This window comes from Bos javanicus, chromosome 7 (assembly GCF_032452875.1).
Source record: "Bos javanicus breed banteng chromosome 7, ARS-OSU_banteng_1.0, whole genome shotgun sequence".
NCBI lineage: Eukaryota > Metazoa > Chordata > Mammalia > Artiodactyla > Bovidae > Bos > Bos javanicus.
Genome location: NC_083874.1, coordinates 1,726,931 through 1,746,364, shown reverse-complemented (window position 1 = coordinate 1,746,364; position 19,434 = coordinate 1,726,931). Strand labels below are relative to the sequence as shown.

Here is a 19,434-nt window from a genome sequence, read left to right as displayed (position 1 = left end):
TAGTCATGCAGCTTAGAGAGTAATGAATGAAACCTGACTCTCCACCCCTCAGCCTACAGCAGCTTAGTTGGAGATCACTGCCTAGAAACCACTACTGCCGCTGGGAATCAGCACACATCCCTCCCGTGTGCTGAGCAGGAAAAGGAGTTGAAAACCACTGGGTTAGACCTTTGAAAGCAATTCAGAAGAGATTTAATAGCAAGTGTTTTTTTTTTTTTTTGAAAGTGGGTATCTTTATCTTGAGTTTTCTTTTTAATTGGAAAGCTGCTCCTGTGTGTCCTGAAAAACTGGTTGTTGCCAAGTGTTGATGGGGAGTGGATGGAGATTCTCAGCGTAACATTTTTGGGAGATACAATTCTCTCCCTGAACCCTCAACCCCTTTAGGAAATTTACTCTGCACATTAACAGTGCCCTATGGGAGAAGCCTCTGTGGCCCCCAAAGCCAATGAAACAGGCAAAGGATCTGGCATGTTCTTTAGAACATACATAAGGAAGCACATTTCTGAGCTCTCTGAGGTATGATGCTGACTATTGTTTTGAGAGAGAGATTCTTAATTCATTCCTAGTTTATTGAGAACTTAAGAAATAGATGTTGAATTTTATCAAATGCCTTTTAGCATTCATTAAGTTAATCTTGACTTTTATCCCTTAATCTATTGACATGATACAATTTTACTAATTTATTTTTTCCACAGGAATAAACTACTTGATCATAGCTTTAATGATTTAATCATTCTCTTAAGGCATAATCTAATGTAATTGTTCCACAGTTTTCCTTCTGGCATGGTCTCAAAGCAGCCTCACAAAATGAATCAGAAAGCTTTGCCTTATTTCTGTGCCTGGGAACACCTTCTAGTTCATGAAATCCTTGAAAATTTGAAGCACCTGTAGAGAGGCAATACTTTGCCAGCTTTTCAGTCTTTCCTTGGTTGTTAGTTCATCTAGCTTTTCTCCTCTTGTTCAGTTCAGTTCAGTCACTCAGTCATGTCTGACTCTCTGCGACCCCATGAACCGCAGCACACCAACTCCCAGAGTCCACCCAGACCCATGTCCATTGAGTCGGTGATGCCATCCAACCATCTCATCCTCTGTTGTCCCCTTCTCCTCCTGCCCTCAATCTTTCCCAGCATCAGGGTCTTTTCAAATGAGTCAGCTCTTCGCATCAGGTGGCCAAAGTTTTGGAGTTTCAGCTTCAACATCAGTCCTACCAATGAACACCCAGGACTGATCTCCTTTAGAATGGACTGGTTGGATCTCCTTGCAGTCCAAGGGACTCTCAAGAGTCTTCTCCAACACCACAGTTCAAAAGCATCAATTCTTCGGTGCTCAGCTTTCTTTATAGTCCAACTCTCACATCCATACATGACCACTGGAAAAGTCATAGCCTTGACTAGACAGACCTTTGTTGGCAAAGTAATGTCTCTGCTTTTGAATATGCTGTCTAGGTTGGTCATAACTTTCCTTCCAAGGAGTAAGCGTCTTTTAATTTCATGGCTGCAGTCACCATCCGCAGTGATTTTGGTGCTCAGAAAAATAAAGTTTTCCACTGTTTCCCCATCTATTTGCCATGAAGTGATGGGACCAGATGCCATGATCTTAGTTTTCTGAATGTTGAGCTTTAAGCCAACTTTTTCACTCTCCTCTTTCACTTTCATCAAGAGGCTCTTTAGTTTTTCTTCATTTTCTGCCATAAGGGTGGTATCATCTGCATTTCTGAGGTTATTGATATTTCTCCCTGCAATCTTGATTCCAGCTTGTGCTTCATCCAGCCCATCATTTATCATGATGTACTCTGCATATAAGTTAAATAAGCAGGGTGGCAATATACAGCCTTAACATACTCGTTTTCCTATTTGGAACCAGTCTGTTGTTCCATGTCCAGTTCTAACTGTTGCTTCTTGACCTGCATACAGGTTTCTCAAGAGGCAGATCAGGTGGTCTGGTATTCCCATCTCTTTCAGAATTTTCCACAGTTTATTGTGATCCACACAGTCAAAGGCTTTGGCATAGTCAATAAAGCAGAAATAGATGTTTTTCTGGAACTCTCTTGCTTTTTCGATGATCCATGGGATGTTGGCAGTTTGAGCTCTGGTTCCTCTGCCTTTTCTAAAACCAGCTTGAACATCTGGAAGTTCATGGTTCACGTACTGCTGAAGCCTGGCTTGGAGAATTTTGAGCATTACTTCACTAGCATGTGAGATGAGTGCAATTGTGCGGTAGTTTGAGCATTCTTTGGCTTTGCCTTTCTTTGGGATTGGAATGAAAACTGACCTTTTCCCGTCCTGTGGCCACTGCTGAGTTTTCCAAATTTGCTGGCATATTGAGTGCAGCACTTTCACAGCATCATCTTCTAGCATTTGAAATAGCTCAGCTGGAATTCCATCCCCTCCACTAGCTTTGTTCTTAGTGATGCTTCCTAAGGCACACATGACTTCACATTCCAGGATGTCTGGCTCTAGGTGAGTGATCACACCATTGTGATTATCTGGGTCGGGAAGATCTTTTTTGTATAGTTCTTCTGTGTATTCTTGCCACCTCTTCTTAATATTTTCTACTTCTGTTAGGTCCCTACCATTTCTGTCCTTTATTGAGCCCGTCTTTGCATGAAATGTTCCCTTGGTATCTCTAATTTTCTGAAGAGATCTCTAGTCTTTCCCATTATATTGTTTTCCTGTTTCTTTCCATTGATCACTGAGGAAGGCTTTCTTATCTCTCCTTGCTATTCTTTGGAACTCTGCATTTAGATGTGTATATCTTTCCTTTTCTCCTTTGCTTTTCGCTTCCCTTCTTTTCACAGCTATTTGTAAGGCCTCCTCAGACAGCCATTTTGCTTTTTTGCGTTTCTTTTCCATGGGGATGGTCTTGATTCCTGTCTCCTGTACAGTGTTACGAACCTCCGTCCATAGTTCATCAGGCACTCTATCAGATCTAGTCCCTTAAATCTATTTCTCACTTCCACTGTATAGTCATAAGGGATTTGATTTAGGTCATACCTGAATGGTCTAGTGGTTTTCTCCACTTTCTTCAATTTCAGTTTGAATTTGGCAATAAGGAGTTCATGATCTGAGCCACAGTCAGCTCCCGGTCTTGTTTTTGCTGACTGTATAGAGCTTCTCCATCTTTGGCTGCAAAGAATAGAATCAATCTGATTTTGGTGTCAACCATCTGGTGATGTCCATGTGTAGAGTCTTCTCTTGTGTTGTTGGAAGAGGGTGTTTGCTATGACCAGTGCATTCTCTTGGCAGAACTCTATTAGCCTTTGCCCTGCTTCATTCTGTACTCCAAGGCCAAATTTGCCTGTTACTCCAGGTGTTTCTTGACTTCCTACTTTTGCATTCCAGTCCCCTGTAATGAAAAGGACATCTTTTTTGGGTGTTAGTTCTAGGTTTTGTAGGTCATCATAGAACCGTTCAGCTTCTTCAGTGTTACTGGTTGGGACATATACTTGGATTACCGTGATATTGAATGGTTTGCCTTGGAAATGAACAGAGATCATTCTGTCGTTTTTGAGATTGCATCCGAATACTGCATTTCAGACTCTTTTGTTGACCATGATGGCTCCTCCATTTCTTCTGAGGTATTCCTGCCCACAGTAGTAAATATAATGGTCATCTGAGTTAAATTCACCCATTCCAGTCCATTTTAGTTTGCTGATTCCTAGAATGTCGACGTTCACTCTTGCCATCTCGTTTGACCACTTCCAGTTTGCTTTGATTCATGGACCTGACATTCCAGGTTCCTATGCAATATTGCTCTTTACAGCATCAGACCTTGCTTCTATCACCGGTCACATCCGCAGCTGGGTATTGTTTTTGCTTTGGCTCCATCCCTTCATTCTTTCTGGAGTTATTTCTCCACTGATCTCCAGTAGTATACTGGGCACCTACTGACCTGGGGAGTTCCTCTTTCAGTATCCTATCATTTTGCCTTTTCATACTGTTCATGGGGTTCTCATGGGAAGAATACTGAAGTGGTTTGCCATTCCCTTCTCCAGTGAGGATGGTCTCCTCTTGAGGATATATCTTTTTTGGCAATTTATGTTTTTTAAGATTTGTTCTAAGATTTATGTTTGGAAATTTATGTTTCCTAAGAAAAAAATAGCAATTTATTAGTACTTTGTGAGTTATATAGTCAGTACAGAATTGAAAATACCATACTCTTTAAACTTGTAATTCCTTCCATATCTTTTGTTTTGTTGCCGTTTTCATTTTGTGTCAATTTGTATTTTTATCTTTCTCCCACCCAATTCCTGAACCTTGGTTCACTAGCCTTGAAAGATTTGGCTCTTGGTACCCACCCCCTCAATCGCAAAAAACATCAGTTTTTGGGAGTAGGATCTGTTGCCTAAAAGTGCAGATTCTAGATCCAGACTTCCTGGGTTCATAGGGGTATGAACTTAGTGAGTTTTTCAATGTAAAGTTACAGTTTCCTCATCTGTAATACAGATTAACAATAAAATTTGCCTCACAGAATTGTGGGGAGGATTACGTAAGTTGATGCATTTAAAATGCTTAGACCAAAAGAGAGCCTGGTACATTGTCCAAAAAGAAAATTACTACTATTATTGTTGTAGCTATTGTTGTTGTTTATGAAGTCTACACTAGCTTTTTGTGTATTTTTCAGTATGAAGGTAGAGCATGTTACTTAAAGAGTATGTGAAAAATGGGACAAAGTATAAAAAAGATTTAAAAATCAACTTTGATCCTACTGCCCAAAAGTACCAGTATCTTGTTATGAATGTTACTTTAGATGTATGATTGCCAGGGCATTTTGGCTCCCATCTATTGTGTTGGGAGAAACTCTTGTTTTCTTTCCAGTTGGCTAAAAAACAAATGGGTAGCATATTTGGGGAAGAAAACATTGAAAACTTTTCAATTAATATACATATATATTTAGAATCCTCATCTATGAGTTAATTGGAAACCCTTTGACTCCATTTCATACAGGAAATCTGAAACTCTCTATTCTCATTGTTTACAAATTGGGAAGACAGCCTTCATAGGTTCACATTTACTTAATATTTTCTGTTTTACAGCTGCACAGTTGGGGATCTTCAAAGCAAGATAGATGGCTTGGAGAAGACTAATTCAAAGCTTCAAGAAGAGGTTTGTAACTTCCTGAAATGCTTAAGCCAGAATGACCCCAGGCTAAGAGAAATGGTATGGTTGGTATATCTGACCAGAGCTGCTCACTGGCAGGAATGGGAAGTGCTAACCTTGGCTGGAGCTGCAGACAGGACGGGCACTCTCAGAATTTCACATCCTCAGAGTGTCTGTGTTCTGCGCTGGCCAGGGCTCCCGTGAGCCAGTGCAGCTGATCGCGAGCCAGCTCTCGGGGACTTCGGTTTCATCGCGCCACAGTGGCTCAGAGGAGACAAGTGCAGGTCCTCTTGTGAACGTGCTGTTCTCTTCCTCTTTTACCACCCGTCCTGTGATGTTTGTGTCTCCCTGCTGTCGGAAGGCGCAGGCTCTGCCACGGGGTGGAAGTACCCTTACCCGCCCCTTTGGTGTTTTGGCCTTGCTGGCGCGTGGAGCCAGTCTCCCCACAGTGTGGTCTTTCTCTGCTTTCTCACTAGGAAGAGAGAGAATGAAAGGCCAGGAAGAAGGAGGGCTGAGGCCGAGGAAGAGGCTTGCTGCCCGCACCCGGCCGTCCGCTTGGTGGACACAGCTCGTCTCCTACTAGCAGGAGCGGGGTGCGTGCCCACAGGTAGCGGTCCCTGGCTGCCCGGCCCCCCCAGCTCTCACTGGGAAGGAGAGGCCGCGAGAGCAGCCGGAGGACAGCCGCCCGTGGCTTGGAGCAGGTCACGGCCGGGAGGAGTCGCAGAGCATGCCTGTTAGTAAGGACTCCAGTGGAAGGCTCACTGCAGACTTCCTATACTCTTCTCAGGGCCATGACCGGAACAGCTTTCAGGAGAGGAGCTCAGATATGTGAGAGGAGGCAGAAATTCAAAGATGAGCGTCACAGGAGAGACTTCATCGCATTTAGAACTGAAGCACTCAAATTCCTCTGGGGATGGAGTGGGCCTTTGGGTCTCTCTTTCCTCATCTCCAAATTGGGTGATAAGTCATACCTTACAATAGTGTTGTATAGATTAAATTAGGTTAATACCATATAAACGTGCCTTGCCTGATACTTGGCATGTAGAGGCGCTCAAAGAGACCTTAGCTGCTTTTAGAACAAGCAGATTCACTCTTTGTTCTCCCAGATGAGGCGGCATGCTTTGTTTTTTGTTGTTGTTGTTGTTTTAGGGTTTTTTAAATCATTTTTATTGAAGTATAGTTGGTTTATAATGTTATGTTAGTTTCAGGTATACAGCGAAGTGAATTAGTTATATAAATACATACATCCACGCTTTAGATTCTTTTCCCATATAGACCATTGCGTAGTATTGAGTAGAGTTCCCTGTGCTCTACAGTAGGTCCTTATTAGTTAACTATTTTCTTTTTTTTTTTATTTTTTTTTAGTTAACTATTTTATATAGCAGTGTGCTTACGTTAGTCTCAGTCTTCCAGTTTATCCCTTTCCTCCCCCTTTTACCCCTGGGAACCATAGGTTTGTTTTCATCTGGAACTCTTTTTCCATTTTGTATATAAGTTCATTTGTACCCGTTTTTTAGTTTCTACATATAAACAATATCATGTGACGTTTGTCTTTCTCTATCTGACTTACTTCACTTGTATGACAGTCTCTAGGTCCGTCCATGTTTCTGCAAACTGACATCATTTCATTCTTTTTTATTCCATTGTGTATATGTACCACATCTTCTTTATCCCCTCCTCTGCTGATGCACATTTAGGCTGCCTCTGTGTCCGGGCTGTTGTCAGTAGCGCTGCAGTGAACACTGGGTCCGTGAATCTCACACTCTTGCTTTCTCTGCTGCATGCCCAGGCGTGGCACTGCTGGGTCACGGTAGCTCTAGGAAGACTTTTTTAAGGAACCTTCACACTGTTCTCCACAGTGGCTGCACCAGTTTACATTCCCACCAACAGTGTAAGAGGGCTTCCTTTATCTACACCCTCCCTGGTATTTGCAGTGTAGGCTCTTATGATGGCCATTCTGACCTGTAGTTTTGGTTTGCATTTCTCTAGTAATTAGTGATGTTAAGCATCTTTTCGTGTGCTTTTTGGCCATCTGCATGTCTTTGGAGAAATGTCTGTTTACATCTTCTACCAATTTGTTGATTGGATTTTTCTTTTTTTAAATACTGAGCTGCACGAGTTGTTCGTATATTTTGGAGATTAATCTCTTATAAGTTACTTTGTTTGCAAATATTTTCTCCCACTCTGAGGGGAGTTGGCACACTTTGAATGAAGGTCTAATTTAGCTTTTGAAACTGAACAACTGGGTTATTTTTTCTTCAAAAGCAAACAGTTGTAATAGAAAATGTGCTTTAGAGAAAAGTACACCTCTCAGTCGGGGTGTGCTCTCTCTATCCTCAGAGAGTAGGACTGGAATTACCATACGGTTTTTTCCTGCTTCTTCCCTTGTAGCAACTAGCACCTCCTTTCAAGCCTTACAGTTTTTAGCTTGGGCACAGAAGTTATGTTTAGAAAACCTCAGTCCTGGGTTCTGAGTCTGAGTGGACCTAGATGCATTGACCAAGAGAAGGCTCCCCTTCGCGAATGATGCTAGGAGCATAGCCACACATTGGGACACACGTCTTGCTTCTTTCTCCTTACCCAGCCTCACCTTCTCTCTCGAGGCTGGTTCAGAGTCTGGATCAGGACAAGCTGGTTGGAGCATTCACTCCTTGTCTTTCCTGCTGGCCTCTCTTCAGCAGCTCCACGAAGGCACCTGCTCCTATATACTTTTCCCTAAACTATGTTAACTCATTCAAGGCAAGGAAGATGTTTTCCTCAGGCACATCTTTAGTGGTTTGGTTGTGATTCTACTCCCACATTCTTTAATTATCTCTCTAGTGATAAGATATACTTTTGCTCATTGGCTAGAAAAACTAAAAAGGGGGTGGGGGGGAGGGGTAGACAGGAAACCCATAATCCCTTGGCTAAATGACAGCTCTTTTTAACACTTGGATTAAAGTGTCCCCATCTTGTCCTAAAAGTTTTGTTTGTTTGTTTGCTTTTGATTTTCTTCTTAAGCATTTTTAAGTTGTGGGGGTTTTGTTTTGTTTTAGGCCATGCCGTGTGGCATGTGGGGTCTTAGTTCCCCAGCGAGGGATCAAAACCATGTCCCCTTCACTGGGACCACCAAGTCTTTACCCCCACCAGGGAGGTCCTTGTGGCGGTGGTTGTTTTAAACTAGTCATGAGAACATACTCTATAACCTGCTTTATTGTATTATATCATAAATATGTTCTCAAGTCATTAAAAGTTTTTATAAATATTTTAATAACTACTTGTTTCTTTTTTTTGCTCTCACTGTGATTTGTTAAACCATTTCTAGTATTGGACATTCAGGCTGTTTCTAATATTTTGTGTCCGTAAATCTTTGCCCATGTGAAATAGATGGTATATTGTCATTTTTGTGAAAGAGTATCTGGGGAGGGCAGAGATCACTAGGGGCAAGGGTGGGAGAGAGATTTTACTGCCTATGTATTTTTATCTTTGGAATTTTGTGACCGTATTACCTAATTCAAAACAAGGATAAAATACAAAATTTCACATATGTGAAAATGCATTGTCAATTTCGAGGATGCTAAATGTTAGCTTCTGATTTGAGCAGTAAGATTCATTTTGATGTTAAAAAAATATAAAAATCTTTCTTAATAAGCTTTCAGCTGCAACAGACCGAATTTGTTCACTCCAAGAAGAACAGCAACAATTAAGAGAACAAAATGAATTAATTCGTGAGAAAAGTGAAAAAAGCGTAGAGGTGAGAAATGGGCCCTGCAGGCACTCAGACCTGTCCATCACAGACCTCAAGCTTGAAACGTGCAAAGATGCTCTGTTTCAAAGATGCCTTGGTACCCTCATGTCACTCTCAGGCCACCTGGACCACTTGCGGTTTCCCAAGTGCCTCTAGGCCTTTGTAAATGAAAGTTACTGTTCCCTCCTCAGCTTCTCTTGTGCGCCCAGGCCCCTGTGGGGCTGCCCCAGTGCCCAGCAGTGGGCCTGGGCCCTTCTCCTCCTGTGTTCTCATCACTCGTCGCGTCTCCCTCCATTATAGGAGCCATTTGCTGTTTTGTAGAACTGCTGACTTGCAGCCGTCTCACCCAGTGACTTGAGGGTAGAGACCGTATCTGATTCATCTCTAAATTTACCCAGTGCCAACAGTTATGCTAGATAAATATTGAATGGGGACCTTTCCCACTCAGAACAACTTTTCTGTTTTAAGGAAAATTAAACTGTTTCTGAGCCCACCTTTTCAAAAATCTGTTAGTTTGCTTTCATCCTTCAAGTTCAAACACATTAAAATATCTTTAAAATTTTAACTTTTCTCTATTATTTTAAAAAATAGAAATTAGAAATTATGCTACTTTTTAAAACATATGTGTGGTATATTTTAGCAACTTTTTGACCAGAGATGTATTAATATATCTTTTGTTACTTGAACGTGATTGACCAGAGTGTTTCATTATTCACTTACATAACAAATCGCCAGTCACGGGCATTAGTTTCTGCAATAATTCCCCAGTCAATAATGCGTTAAAATACTTTGTACTTGGCCAGCCCAGTAGTTAGCTTGTTTCTGTAAGCAAACCTGGTGCTCTTGTTTGATCACAGATAACAAAACAAGATACAAAAATTGAACTGGAGACTTACAAGCAGACTCGGCAAGGTCTGGATGAAATGTACAATGATGTGTGGAAGCAGCTGAAGGAGGAGAGGAAAGCCCGTCTGGTGAGTGTGTGGGCCTGAGAGTCGTCAGAAAGATTTCCCACTTCATTCCCTGTAAGCTAACTTCTATCAGCACTTTGCAGACACATGCTTCAGCCTTCTTTAAAATGAATTAGTTTTATGGGAATAAGGCTTTTAACGTGTTAAAAAAAAATTCCTGGAGTGTTCCTCATTGCCACCTACCTACTTTCTGTTGACTTGATGCTGAGCCAGTGTTCACTGTAAAATGAGAAAAGGGGTAAAATTAAATCTAGTTGTGCTCCACACAGACTTGTCTGTATCTCCCTAACCTGTTCAGACCTTTGTATTTTCAGCACTGCCCCAAATACAGTATCAGTTAAGTTCATTTCTCGGATCTACTTTAATAATATTCTCCTTATTCATATCCTTTAAGGAACTAGAAAAAGAACTGGAGTTACAAATTGGAATGAAAACCGAAATGGAAATTGCAATGAAGCTACTAGAAAAGGACACCCATGAAAAGCAGGACACTCTAGTCGCCCTGCGCCAGCAGCTGGAGGAAGTCAAAGCCATTAACTTACAGATGTTTCACAAAGTCCAGGTGGGAATTGGCTTTGTGTCCACATCACACAAAGCCCCGACACAGTGGGCATGGATTCCGTCTTCCAAGTTTGGGCAAGTGACAGTTTGACTTAATGTTGGCCATAACTCGCAAGGCTCATGATATCTGCTTTGGCATCGCCAGACCCCTGTCTGCAGAGTCAGCACAGCATAGCTGGATTCCCCAGGGAAGGACCACCCCCACGTCCCTCTAGTGCTGCTGGAATTCTGGCTTCACCCTCTTTCTCCCTCTGGGCTTCAGATGCCGAAGGCTGAGTCAACACTTGTATCCCTGGTTGGAGAATTATAAAGAAACATCCCTCCTGTTTTCTTATTTCCTTTTACCCCCACCCCACTCCCATCCTCTTTCCTGTAGCTCAACATTCGAAAGCGTTAATCTTTTCATTTGTATTTATCACTCTAAAACGTGTATCGTTTTGAGATACAAATTTTAGTTTCCATCAGTGGTATTTTGCTGTGGCTCTCTTGTTCCTTTTTCTGCCTCGGCGTGACATTTATCTGCGTACTTGTCTGCTGTTGGCTTCTTAACACAGTTTAGCTTCCCAGTGTGTGTACCCACTGCACTTTCCTGCCCAGTGATGGACAAATGATTTTCCTTCACTATGCTAGCACAAGCCACACCCTGGCAAGCAGTGTACCCATCTCCCTTTGCAACCTGGGAGAATCTCTCTGGCAGACATAATCGTAGTGTCCTCCCAGCCAGACGCTTCTTTCTTCCTTTGTGTTCTTGGTTTGCACAAGTCCAGCCACACAGCTTTCCAGAAGGGCTGCACCAACATACACTCCCTCCAGCTGTGTCATGCGGTTACCTGTATTGTGAGTGTACAATTGTTTTAATATTCATTTCTCAGTCTAGTGAGCTTGAGCATCCTTTCACATGGCAGTTAGCCATTTATGTTTCCTCTCTGTGGCTTACCTGTTCATATTTTTTGTCCTTTATTTCTTTTGGGTTTTCTGTTTTCCTTGTTGATGAGTAGTAATGTATAGTGTAAATATTAGTCCTTTACTGGTCTACAGATTGTAAGTATCTTCTCCTAGTCATCTACTATCCTTAAGTCCCTAGTTTTGATGTAGTCTAATGTGTTGATTTTTCACATATGGTTAGCACTTTGGGGGCTTCCCTGATAGCTTAGTTGGTAAAGAATCCGCCTGCAATGCAGGAGACCCTGGTTCTATTCCTGGGTCTGGAAGATCCCCTGGAGAAGGGATAGGCTATCCACTTCAGTATTCTTGGGCTTCCCTGTGGCTCAGCTGGTAAAGAATCTGCCTGAAATGCAGGAGACCTGGGTTGGGAAGATCCCCTGGAGAAGGGAACGGCTACCCACTCCAGTATTCTGGCCTGGAGAATTCCATGGACTGTATAGTCCACGCAGTCGCAAAGAGTCAGACACGACTGAGCGACTTTCACTTTCACTTTCTTTCTTTGCACTTTGCTGCTGCTAAGTCGCTTCAGTCATGTCCGACTCTGTGCGACCCCATAGACAGCAGCCCACCAGGCTCCCCGTCCCTGGGATTCTCCAGGCAAGAGCACTGGAGTGGGTTGCCATTTCCTTCTCCAATGCATAAAAGTGAAAAGTGAAAGTGAAGTCGCTCAGTTGTGTCTGACTCCCAGGGACCCCATGGACTATAGCCCACCAGGCTCCTCCACCCATGGGATTTTTCCAGGCAAGAGTACTGGAGTGGGGTGCCATTGCCTTCTCCCCTTTGTACTTTGGAGGTTTTGTATTAGAAACTTTCTCGTGCCTAGGTGTCAAAGATAGTCCACACTAGTTGTCTCAACCTTTCATGTTAGGTTTGTACTGTTATCAAGAGTTAGCCTTGGTACATGGCATTACCCAGGGATCCAGTGTTCTTTTTGTCCATATAGTAAACTGCTTCAAGTTCACTTACTGGCGTGTGGTGCCGCCTTCATCATGTGTCAAGTTCCTATGTAAATGAATGGAACTGTCTCTGAGGTCTCTGTTCGGCTTGACGGTTTGTTTATTTTCATTGCCATAGTTTTGCAGTAGGCTTTAACGTCTGGTTGGTTCTGTTAGTTTGCTCTCGCTGCTGTGATAGAACACCACAAACTGAGCGGCTTAACAAGAATCTGCCACCTCACAGTGCTGGAGGCCAGGAGTTTCAGCGTCAGGTATTGGCAGGGGTGGTTTCCTCTGAGGGTTGTGAAAACGTCAGTCCCAGCCATCTGTCCTGGCTTCTGGTGGTTGCTGTCAATTTTGGGGGTTCCCACTTGAAGGAGTTACCACCCCATCTCTGCCTTCATCTTCACACAGCATTTTCCCTGTGTGTGCATGCCTCTGTCCACATCTCCCCTTTGTATAAGGACACCAGTCGTATTGTATTGGGAGCCCACCCAACTCCACTGTGACTTCATCTTAATTAATTATGTCTGCAGTTAGTGACCCTGCTTCCAAATGAGATCCTGAGTCATACTGGGGGTTAGGACTTCAACATAACAGGTTTGGGAGGGATGTGACTCAGTCCATAATGTTGGTCAAGCCTGCCCATGTTTCCCCGTTTTCTCTCTTCATTTTCCGATTGACATCTATTTATAAATGTTTGTTCTTTTTTATCTTCTTTTAAATTGAAGGATAGTTAATTCACAATGTTGTGTTAGTTTCCAGTGTAAAATGACTCTTTTTCAGATTCTTTTCTATTATAGGTTATTATAAATTATTGAATATAGTTCCCTGTGCTATACAGTAGGTCTTGATCTATTTTATATATAGTGATATATATCTGTTAACCAATTTCTAATGTATCCCTCCCTACCCCTTTCCCCTTTGGTAACCATAAGTTTTTTCTCCAAGTCTGACTCTGTTTCTCTGTTGTAAATAAGTTCATTTGTATCATTTTTTTTAGATTCCTCATATAAGTGGTATGATATTTGTCTTTGGCTGACTTACTTCACTTACAGTGATAATTTCCAGGTCCATCCATATTCCTACAGATGGCATTATTTCTTTCTTTTTATGGCTCTGTAGGGCTTCCCTGGTGACTTAGTGGTAAAGAATCCACCTGCCAATGCAGGAGACTCAGGTCTGATGCCTGGGTCAGGAAGATCCCTGGAGAAGGAAATGGCTACCCACTCCAGTATTCTTGCCTGGGAAGTCCCATGGACAGAGGAGCTTGGCGGGCTGCAGTCCATGGGGATGCAAGAGAGTCAGACACGACTTAGCAGCTAAACAACAGCGATATTCCATTGTATGTGTGTCTGTATGCACTATATATATATATACACACACACACCATATCTTCTTTATCCATTCATCTGTCGATATTTTGTTTGCTTCCACGCCATGGCTATTGTAAATAGTGCTGCAATGAATATATATCTTTTTGAATTAGATCATTCATCTTTTCTAGATGTATGCCCAGGAATGGAATTGCTAGATCTTATGGTAATTGGTACAGACGCTGGAAAACAATATGGAGATTCCTTAAAAAACTAAAAATAGAGTTAACATCAGTTCATTTCAGTTCAGCCGCTCAGTCGTGTCCGACTCTGTGCGACCCCATGAATCACAACACGCCAGGCCTCCCTGTCCATCACCAGCTCCCGGAGTTCACTCAAACTCAGGTTCATCGAGTCGGTGATGCCATCCAGCCATCTCATCCTCTGTCATCCCCTTTTCCTCCTGCCCACAATCCCTCCCAGCATCATGTTGACTCATTGGAAAAGACTCTGATGCTGGGAGGGATTGGGGGAAGAGGAGAAGGGGATGACAGAGGATGAGATGGCTGGCGAAATGAACTGATGTTAACTCTATTTTTAGTTTTTTAAGGAATCTCCATATTGTTTTCCAGCGTCTGTACTAATTTACATTCCCAGCAACAGTGCAGGTGGTTCCCTTTTCTCCACACCCTCTCCAGCGTTTATTATTTGTAGACTTTTTGATGATGACCATTTTGACTGGTGTGAGGTAATACTTCACTGTAGTTTTTATTTGCATTTCTCTGTAATTAGGCATGTTGAGCATTTTTTCATGTGCCTGTTGGCCATCTGTATGTCTTTCAGAGAAGTGTCTAATTAGGTCTTCTGCCCATTTTTCGATTGGGTTGTTTGGTTTTTTGATATTAAGCTATGTAAGTTTTTTATGAATCAAGAAGAGATAAGAAGGCTTTCTTCAATAAACAATGCAAAGTAGAGGAAAACAACAGAATGGGAAAGATTAAAGAACACTTCAAGAAAATTGGAAATATCAAGGGAATATTTCATGCAAGGATAGGCACGATAAAGGACAGAAACAGTAAGGACCTAACAGAGCCAAAAGAGGTTAAGAAGAGGTGGCAAGAATACACAGAAGAACTATACAAAAAAAGATCTTCATGACCACGATAACCATGATGGTATGGTCACTAACCTCAAGCCAGACACCCTGGAATATGAAGTCAAGTGGGCCTTAGCACTACAAACAAAGCTAGTGGAGGTGGTGGAATTCCAGCTGAGCTATTTAAAATCTTAAAAGATGATGCTGTAAAAGTGTTGTACTCAATATGTCAACATTGGCCACAAGACTAGAAAAGGTCAGTTTTCATTCCAATCCCAGAGAAGGGCAATGCCAAAGAATGTTCAAACTACCAGTCAGTTGTGCTCATTTTGCAAGCTAGTAAGGTTATGCTCAAAATCCATGAAGCTAAGCTTCAGCAGTACGTGAATCGAGAACTTCTATATGTACAAGCCAGGTTTAGAAAAGACAGAGGAACCAAAGATCAAATTACCAACATTCATTGGATCACAGAGAAAGCAAGGAAATTCCAGAAAAACATCTAATTCTGCTTTATTGACTACTCAAAAGACTTTGACTTTGTAGATCACAACAGACTGGGAAATTCTTAAAGAGCTGGGAATAGCAGAATACTTTACATGCCTCCTGAGAAATCTGTATGCAGGTCAAGAAGCCACAGTTAGAACCTGACGTGGAATAACTGGTTCCAAATTGGGAAAGGAGTACAACAAGGCTGGGTATTGTCACTCTGTTTATTTAACTTCTTTGCAGAGTACATCTTGGAAAATGCTGGGCTGGATGAATCACAAGCTGGAGTCAAGATTTCCACGAGAAATATCAACAGCCTCAGATATGCAGATGATACCACTCTAATGCAGAAAATGAAGAGGAACTAAAGAGCCTCTTGATAAAAGTGAAAGAGGAGAGTGAAAAAGCTGGCTTAAAACTCAACATTCAGCCACAGGTGCACATGTGTTGCCCCCATCCCGAGCCCCCTTTCCTGTGGCTCATTCATGTCGATGTATGGCAAAAGCCACCACAATATTGTAATTAGCCTCCTTAAATAAGTTAATTTTTTTTAAAAGAACTCAGCATTCAAAAAACAAAGATCATGGCATCCAGGCCCATCACTTCAGGACAAATAAGTGGGAAAACAGTGGAAACAGTGACAGAGTTTTTGTTGGGCTCCAAAATCACCACAGATAGTGACTGCAGCCATGAAATTAAAAAGATGCTTTCTTCTTGAAAACTGTGACAAATCTAGACAGCATATTAAAAAGCAAAGACATCACTTTGCCGACAAAAGTCCAAATAGTCAAAGCTCTGGTTTTCCAGTAGTTATGTACAGATGTGATAGTTGGACCATAAAGAAGACTGAGTGCCAAAGAATTGATGCTTTCAAACTGCAATGCTAGGGAAGACTCTTGAGAGTCCCTTGGACTGCAAGGAGATCAAACCAGTGAATCCTAAAGGAAATCAACCCTGACTATTCATTGGAAGAAGACTGGATCCCTAGGTAATGCCATATACAAAAGTTAACTCTTGATACATTACAAACCTTAATGTGAAAGGTTGAGTAAACTAGTGTTGAATATCTTTGTCACCTAAGCATGAGAATGTTTCTAAAACAAAACCTCCAAAGTGCAAACCATATGTGAAAAATCAACACGTTAGACTATGTCAAAACTAGGGACTTAAGGATAGTAGATGACTAGGAGAAGATACTTACAATCTGTAGACCAGTAAAAGACTAATATTTAGACTATACATGGAATTACTGCTCATCAACAAGGGAAAGATAGGAAATCCAAAAGAAAAGGGACAAAAAATATGAACAGGCAAGCCACAAAGAGGAAACATAAATGTTGAAGCTGAAGCTCCAGTACTTTGGCCACCTGATGTGGAGAGCCAACTCATTGGAAAAGATCCTGATGCTGGGAAAGATTGAAGGCAAAAAGAGAAGGGGGCAGCAGAGAAAGAGATGGTTAAATAGCATCACTGACTCAATGGACGTGAATCTGAGCAAACTCCAGGAGACAGTGAAGGACAGAGAAGCCTGGCATGCTGCAGTCCATGGGGTCACAAAGTCGGCCACAACTTAGGGACTGAACAGCAACTGTAAAGCTGGCTGTTGGTATATTTTCAAAATCCCTCTGTTGATCACATCATTAGCAAATATTTTCTCTCATTCCATAGGTTGTCTTTTCATTTTGTGTATGGTTTCCTTTGCTGTGCAAAAGCGTATAAGTTTAATTAGGTCACATTTGTTCATTTTCACTTTTGTTTCCATTTCTCTAAGAGATGGATCCAAAAAACGCTGCAATTTATGTCAGTGTTCTGCCTATGTTTTCCAGTGTTATACCTTGATCTTTAATCCATTTTGAGTTTTTCTTTGTATATAGTGTCAGAAAATGTTCTATTTTCATTCTTTTACATGTAGCTATGCACTTTCCCAGCACCGCTTGTTGAAGAGACAGTTCTTTCTCCATTTTCTTGCCTCCTTTGCTGTAAGTTAATTGACCGTAAGCGCATGGGTTTATTTCTGGGCTTTCTCTCCTGTTCCATTGGTCTCTGTCTGGTTTTGTGCCAGCATCATGCTGCTTTGGTTACTGTAACTTTGAGTGTAGTCTGATTCTTGATAAATATTTTAGAATAAGATATAAACTTCCTTTTTTAAAACTCCAGCTGAATTTCCTAAGTGGGAATTACATTGAATTCAAAGCTTACTCTCCTTTTGTCCTTTTTATTCCATAAGAGTTGCATTTTCTCCAGGTGAGCCCCTCGATTCTGTCTAGTTCTTGATGGTAGCGTGGTTGTTTCCTTATTTTGGCCGCGTCTTCTAGTGAGGTCTTACTAATATAGAGAAGTGCTTTTGTGCTTTATAGGTTGATCTTGCATTTGACAACCTTGCCCACCACCTGGTTCTGATAGTTTGTCTGTTGATCTTGTTGGTTGTAATTAATCATATTGTAGGCAAATAAAGACAGTTTAGTCTCTTCACTCTCAAGTCTTGTGCCCATTATTTTTTGTTTCTTTTAGCACTGGCCTCCATGACTACATTAAACAGGAATGGAAATAGTGAGCAGACTTGTGATTCTGATCTTAAAAGTAATGCATGCAAAATTTTCTCCATCAGGCCTTCCCTGGTGGCTCAGTGGTAAGGAATCCGCCTGCCAATGCAGGAAACACACGTTCCATCCCTGATTGGGAAATATCCCACATGCCTTGGAGCAACTAAGCCCGCGTGCCACAACTATTAAGCCTGTGCACTAGAGCCTGGGAGCCACAGCTACTGAAGTCCACACACTCTAGAGCCTGTGCTCCGCAGCTAGAGAGTAGCCCCTGTTCCCTGCAACTAGAGGAAAACCCACACAGCAACAAAGACTGAGCACAGCCAAAAATAAATAAATAAAATTATTTTTAAAAAAGATTTCCCCATCAAGAATAATGCTTACTAGATGGTTGGTGTATAATCTTTACTGAATTAAAGAAGTTCTTTTTTTTTTTAATTTATTTATTTACGTTCTGTGCATGGGCTCCCTCTCGCTGCATGGAGCAGAGGCTGCTCTGATTGTCCCACACAGGCTTCTCACTGCAGTGGCTTCTCGTCGTGGAGCACGGGGCTTGTGGGCTTCAGTAGCTGCAGTGTGTGGGCTCTAGAGCACAGGCTCAGCAGTTGTGGTGCTCGGGTTTAGTTGCTCATGGCATGAGCGATTTTCCGTGATCAGGGATGGAACCCATGTCTCCTGCATTTTCAGGCAGATTCTTAACCACTGGACCCCCAGAGAAGTCCATGAAGTTGTTCTTTATTTCTTGTTTGCTCAGAGATTTTTCTCATAAATAAATATTAAATGTTTTAGGCTTTTTTGCATTTTATCTATTGTGATAGAACAGTTCTTTTTCTCCCTTATTTATGTGGCAATTTATAGATTAACGTTCCTGGATTCCTACCTGATTGTGATATATTTAAATATGTAGCTAATGTGTATGTTTATACATGAGACAGACCTCTAACTTTCTTTCCTATTACTAACCTTATTTGGCTTCAAAATCATGGTTGGACTGATACTGTAAAATAAGGTTTCCTGTTCTCTTTCTTAGAAATAACTCTTATAAGATAGCAAGTATTTATTCTTCAAAAGTTTTGAGAATCCCATCCATGTTATGAGAATCCCATTCATCTGGGCTGGGCTTTTTGGCTTAAGAAGACTATGACTGCCATTTCAATTTATTGAATGCTTACTGGTTTATTCGTATTTTCCATTTCTTCTCAGACCAATTTTGGTATATTTTATACTTTTTCCCAAAATGTGTCTTGTTTTATTTAGGTTTTCAAGTGTTCTAGCTCATAATTGTTTATAATATTCTTTTGCAGAATTTTTAGATCTCTTTCAGTGTTTTCTTATTGCATTCTCTGTCTTTCTTCCTTATCTAATCTTGCCAGAACTGTGTCTGTTCTAATAATCTTTTCAAAGAACTGGCTTGTTTTCTAATATTCCTTATTGTGTAAAATTATTGTTTCTTATTTCATTGATCTCTACCTTCACTTTTATTATATTCTTTCTTATTTCTTAGGGTTTACTCTGTGGCTCATTTTCAGCTTCTGAAATGCGTACTTAGCTCATCTGTTTTATTTTTTTTAATTTCATTAAATATTTTATTTAAAGTTTAAAATTGCCCACAAGTACTGTTTTAGCTAGGCTTCCCCAGTGGCTCAGATGGCAAAGAGTCTGCCTGTAGTGCGGGAGACCTGGGTTTGATCCCTGGATCGGGAAGATCCCCTGGAGAAGGAAATGGCAACCCACTCTAATATTCTTGCCTGGTAA

At 41.5% G+C, this 19,434-nt stretch overlaps 1 protein-coding gene across 2 annotated transcripts in view; it reads left to right on the top strand.

The window, feature by feature from the left end:
* Window positions 1-19,434, top strand: part of RUFY1 (RUN and FYVE domain containing 1) — a 66,281-nt gene that overhangs the window by 29,841 nt on the left and 17,006 nt on the right. For both annotated transcript variants that reach the window (XM_061421298.1, XM_061421299.1), the window contains exons 8-11: window positions 5,036-5,105; window positions 8,731-8,832; window positions 9,684-9,800; window positions 10,192-10,359. In XM_061421298.1, the coding sequence (XP_061277282.1) occupies window positions 5,036-5,105; window positions 8,731-8,832; window positions 9,684-9,800; window positions 10,192-10,359 (457 nt within the window). The remainder of the gene's footprint in view (window positions 1-5,035; window positions 5,106-8,730; window positions 8,833-9,683; window positions 9,801-10,191; window positions 10,360-19,434) is intronic.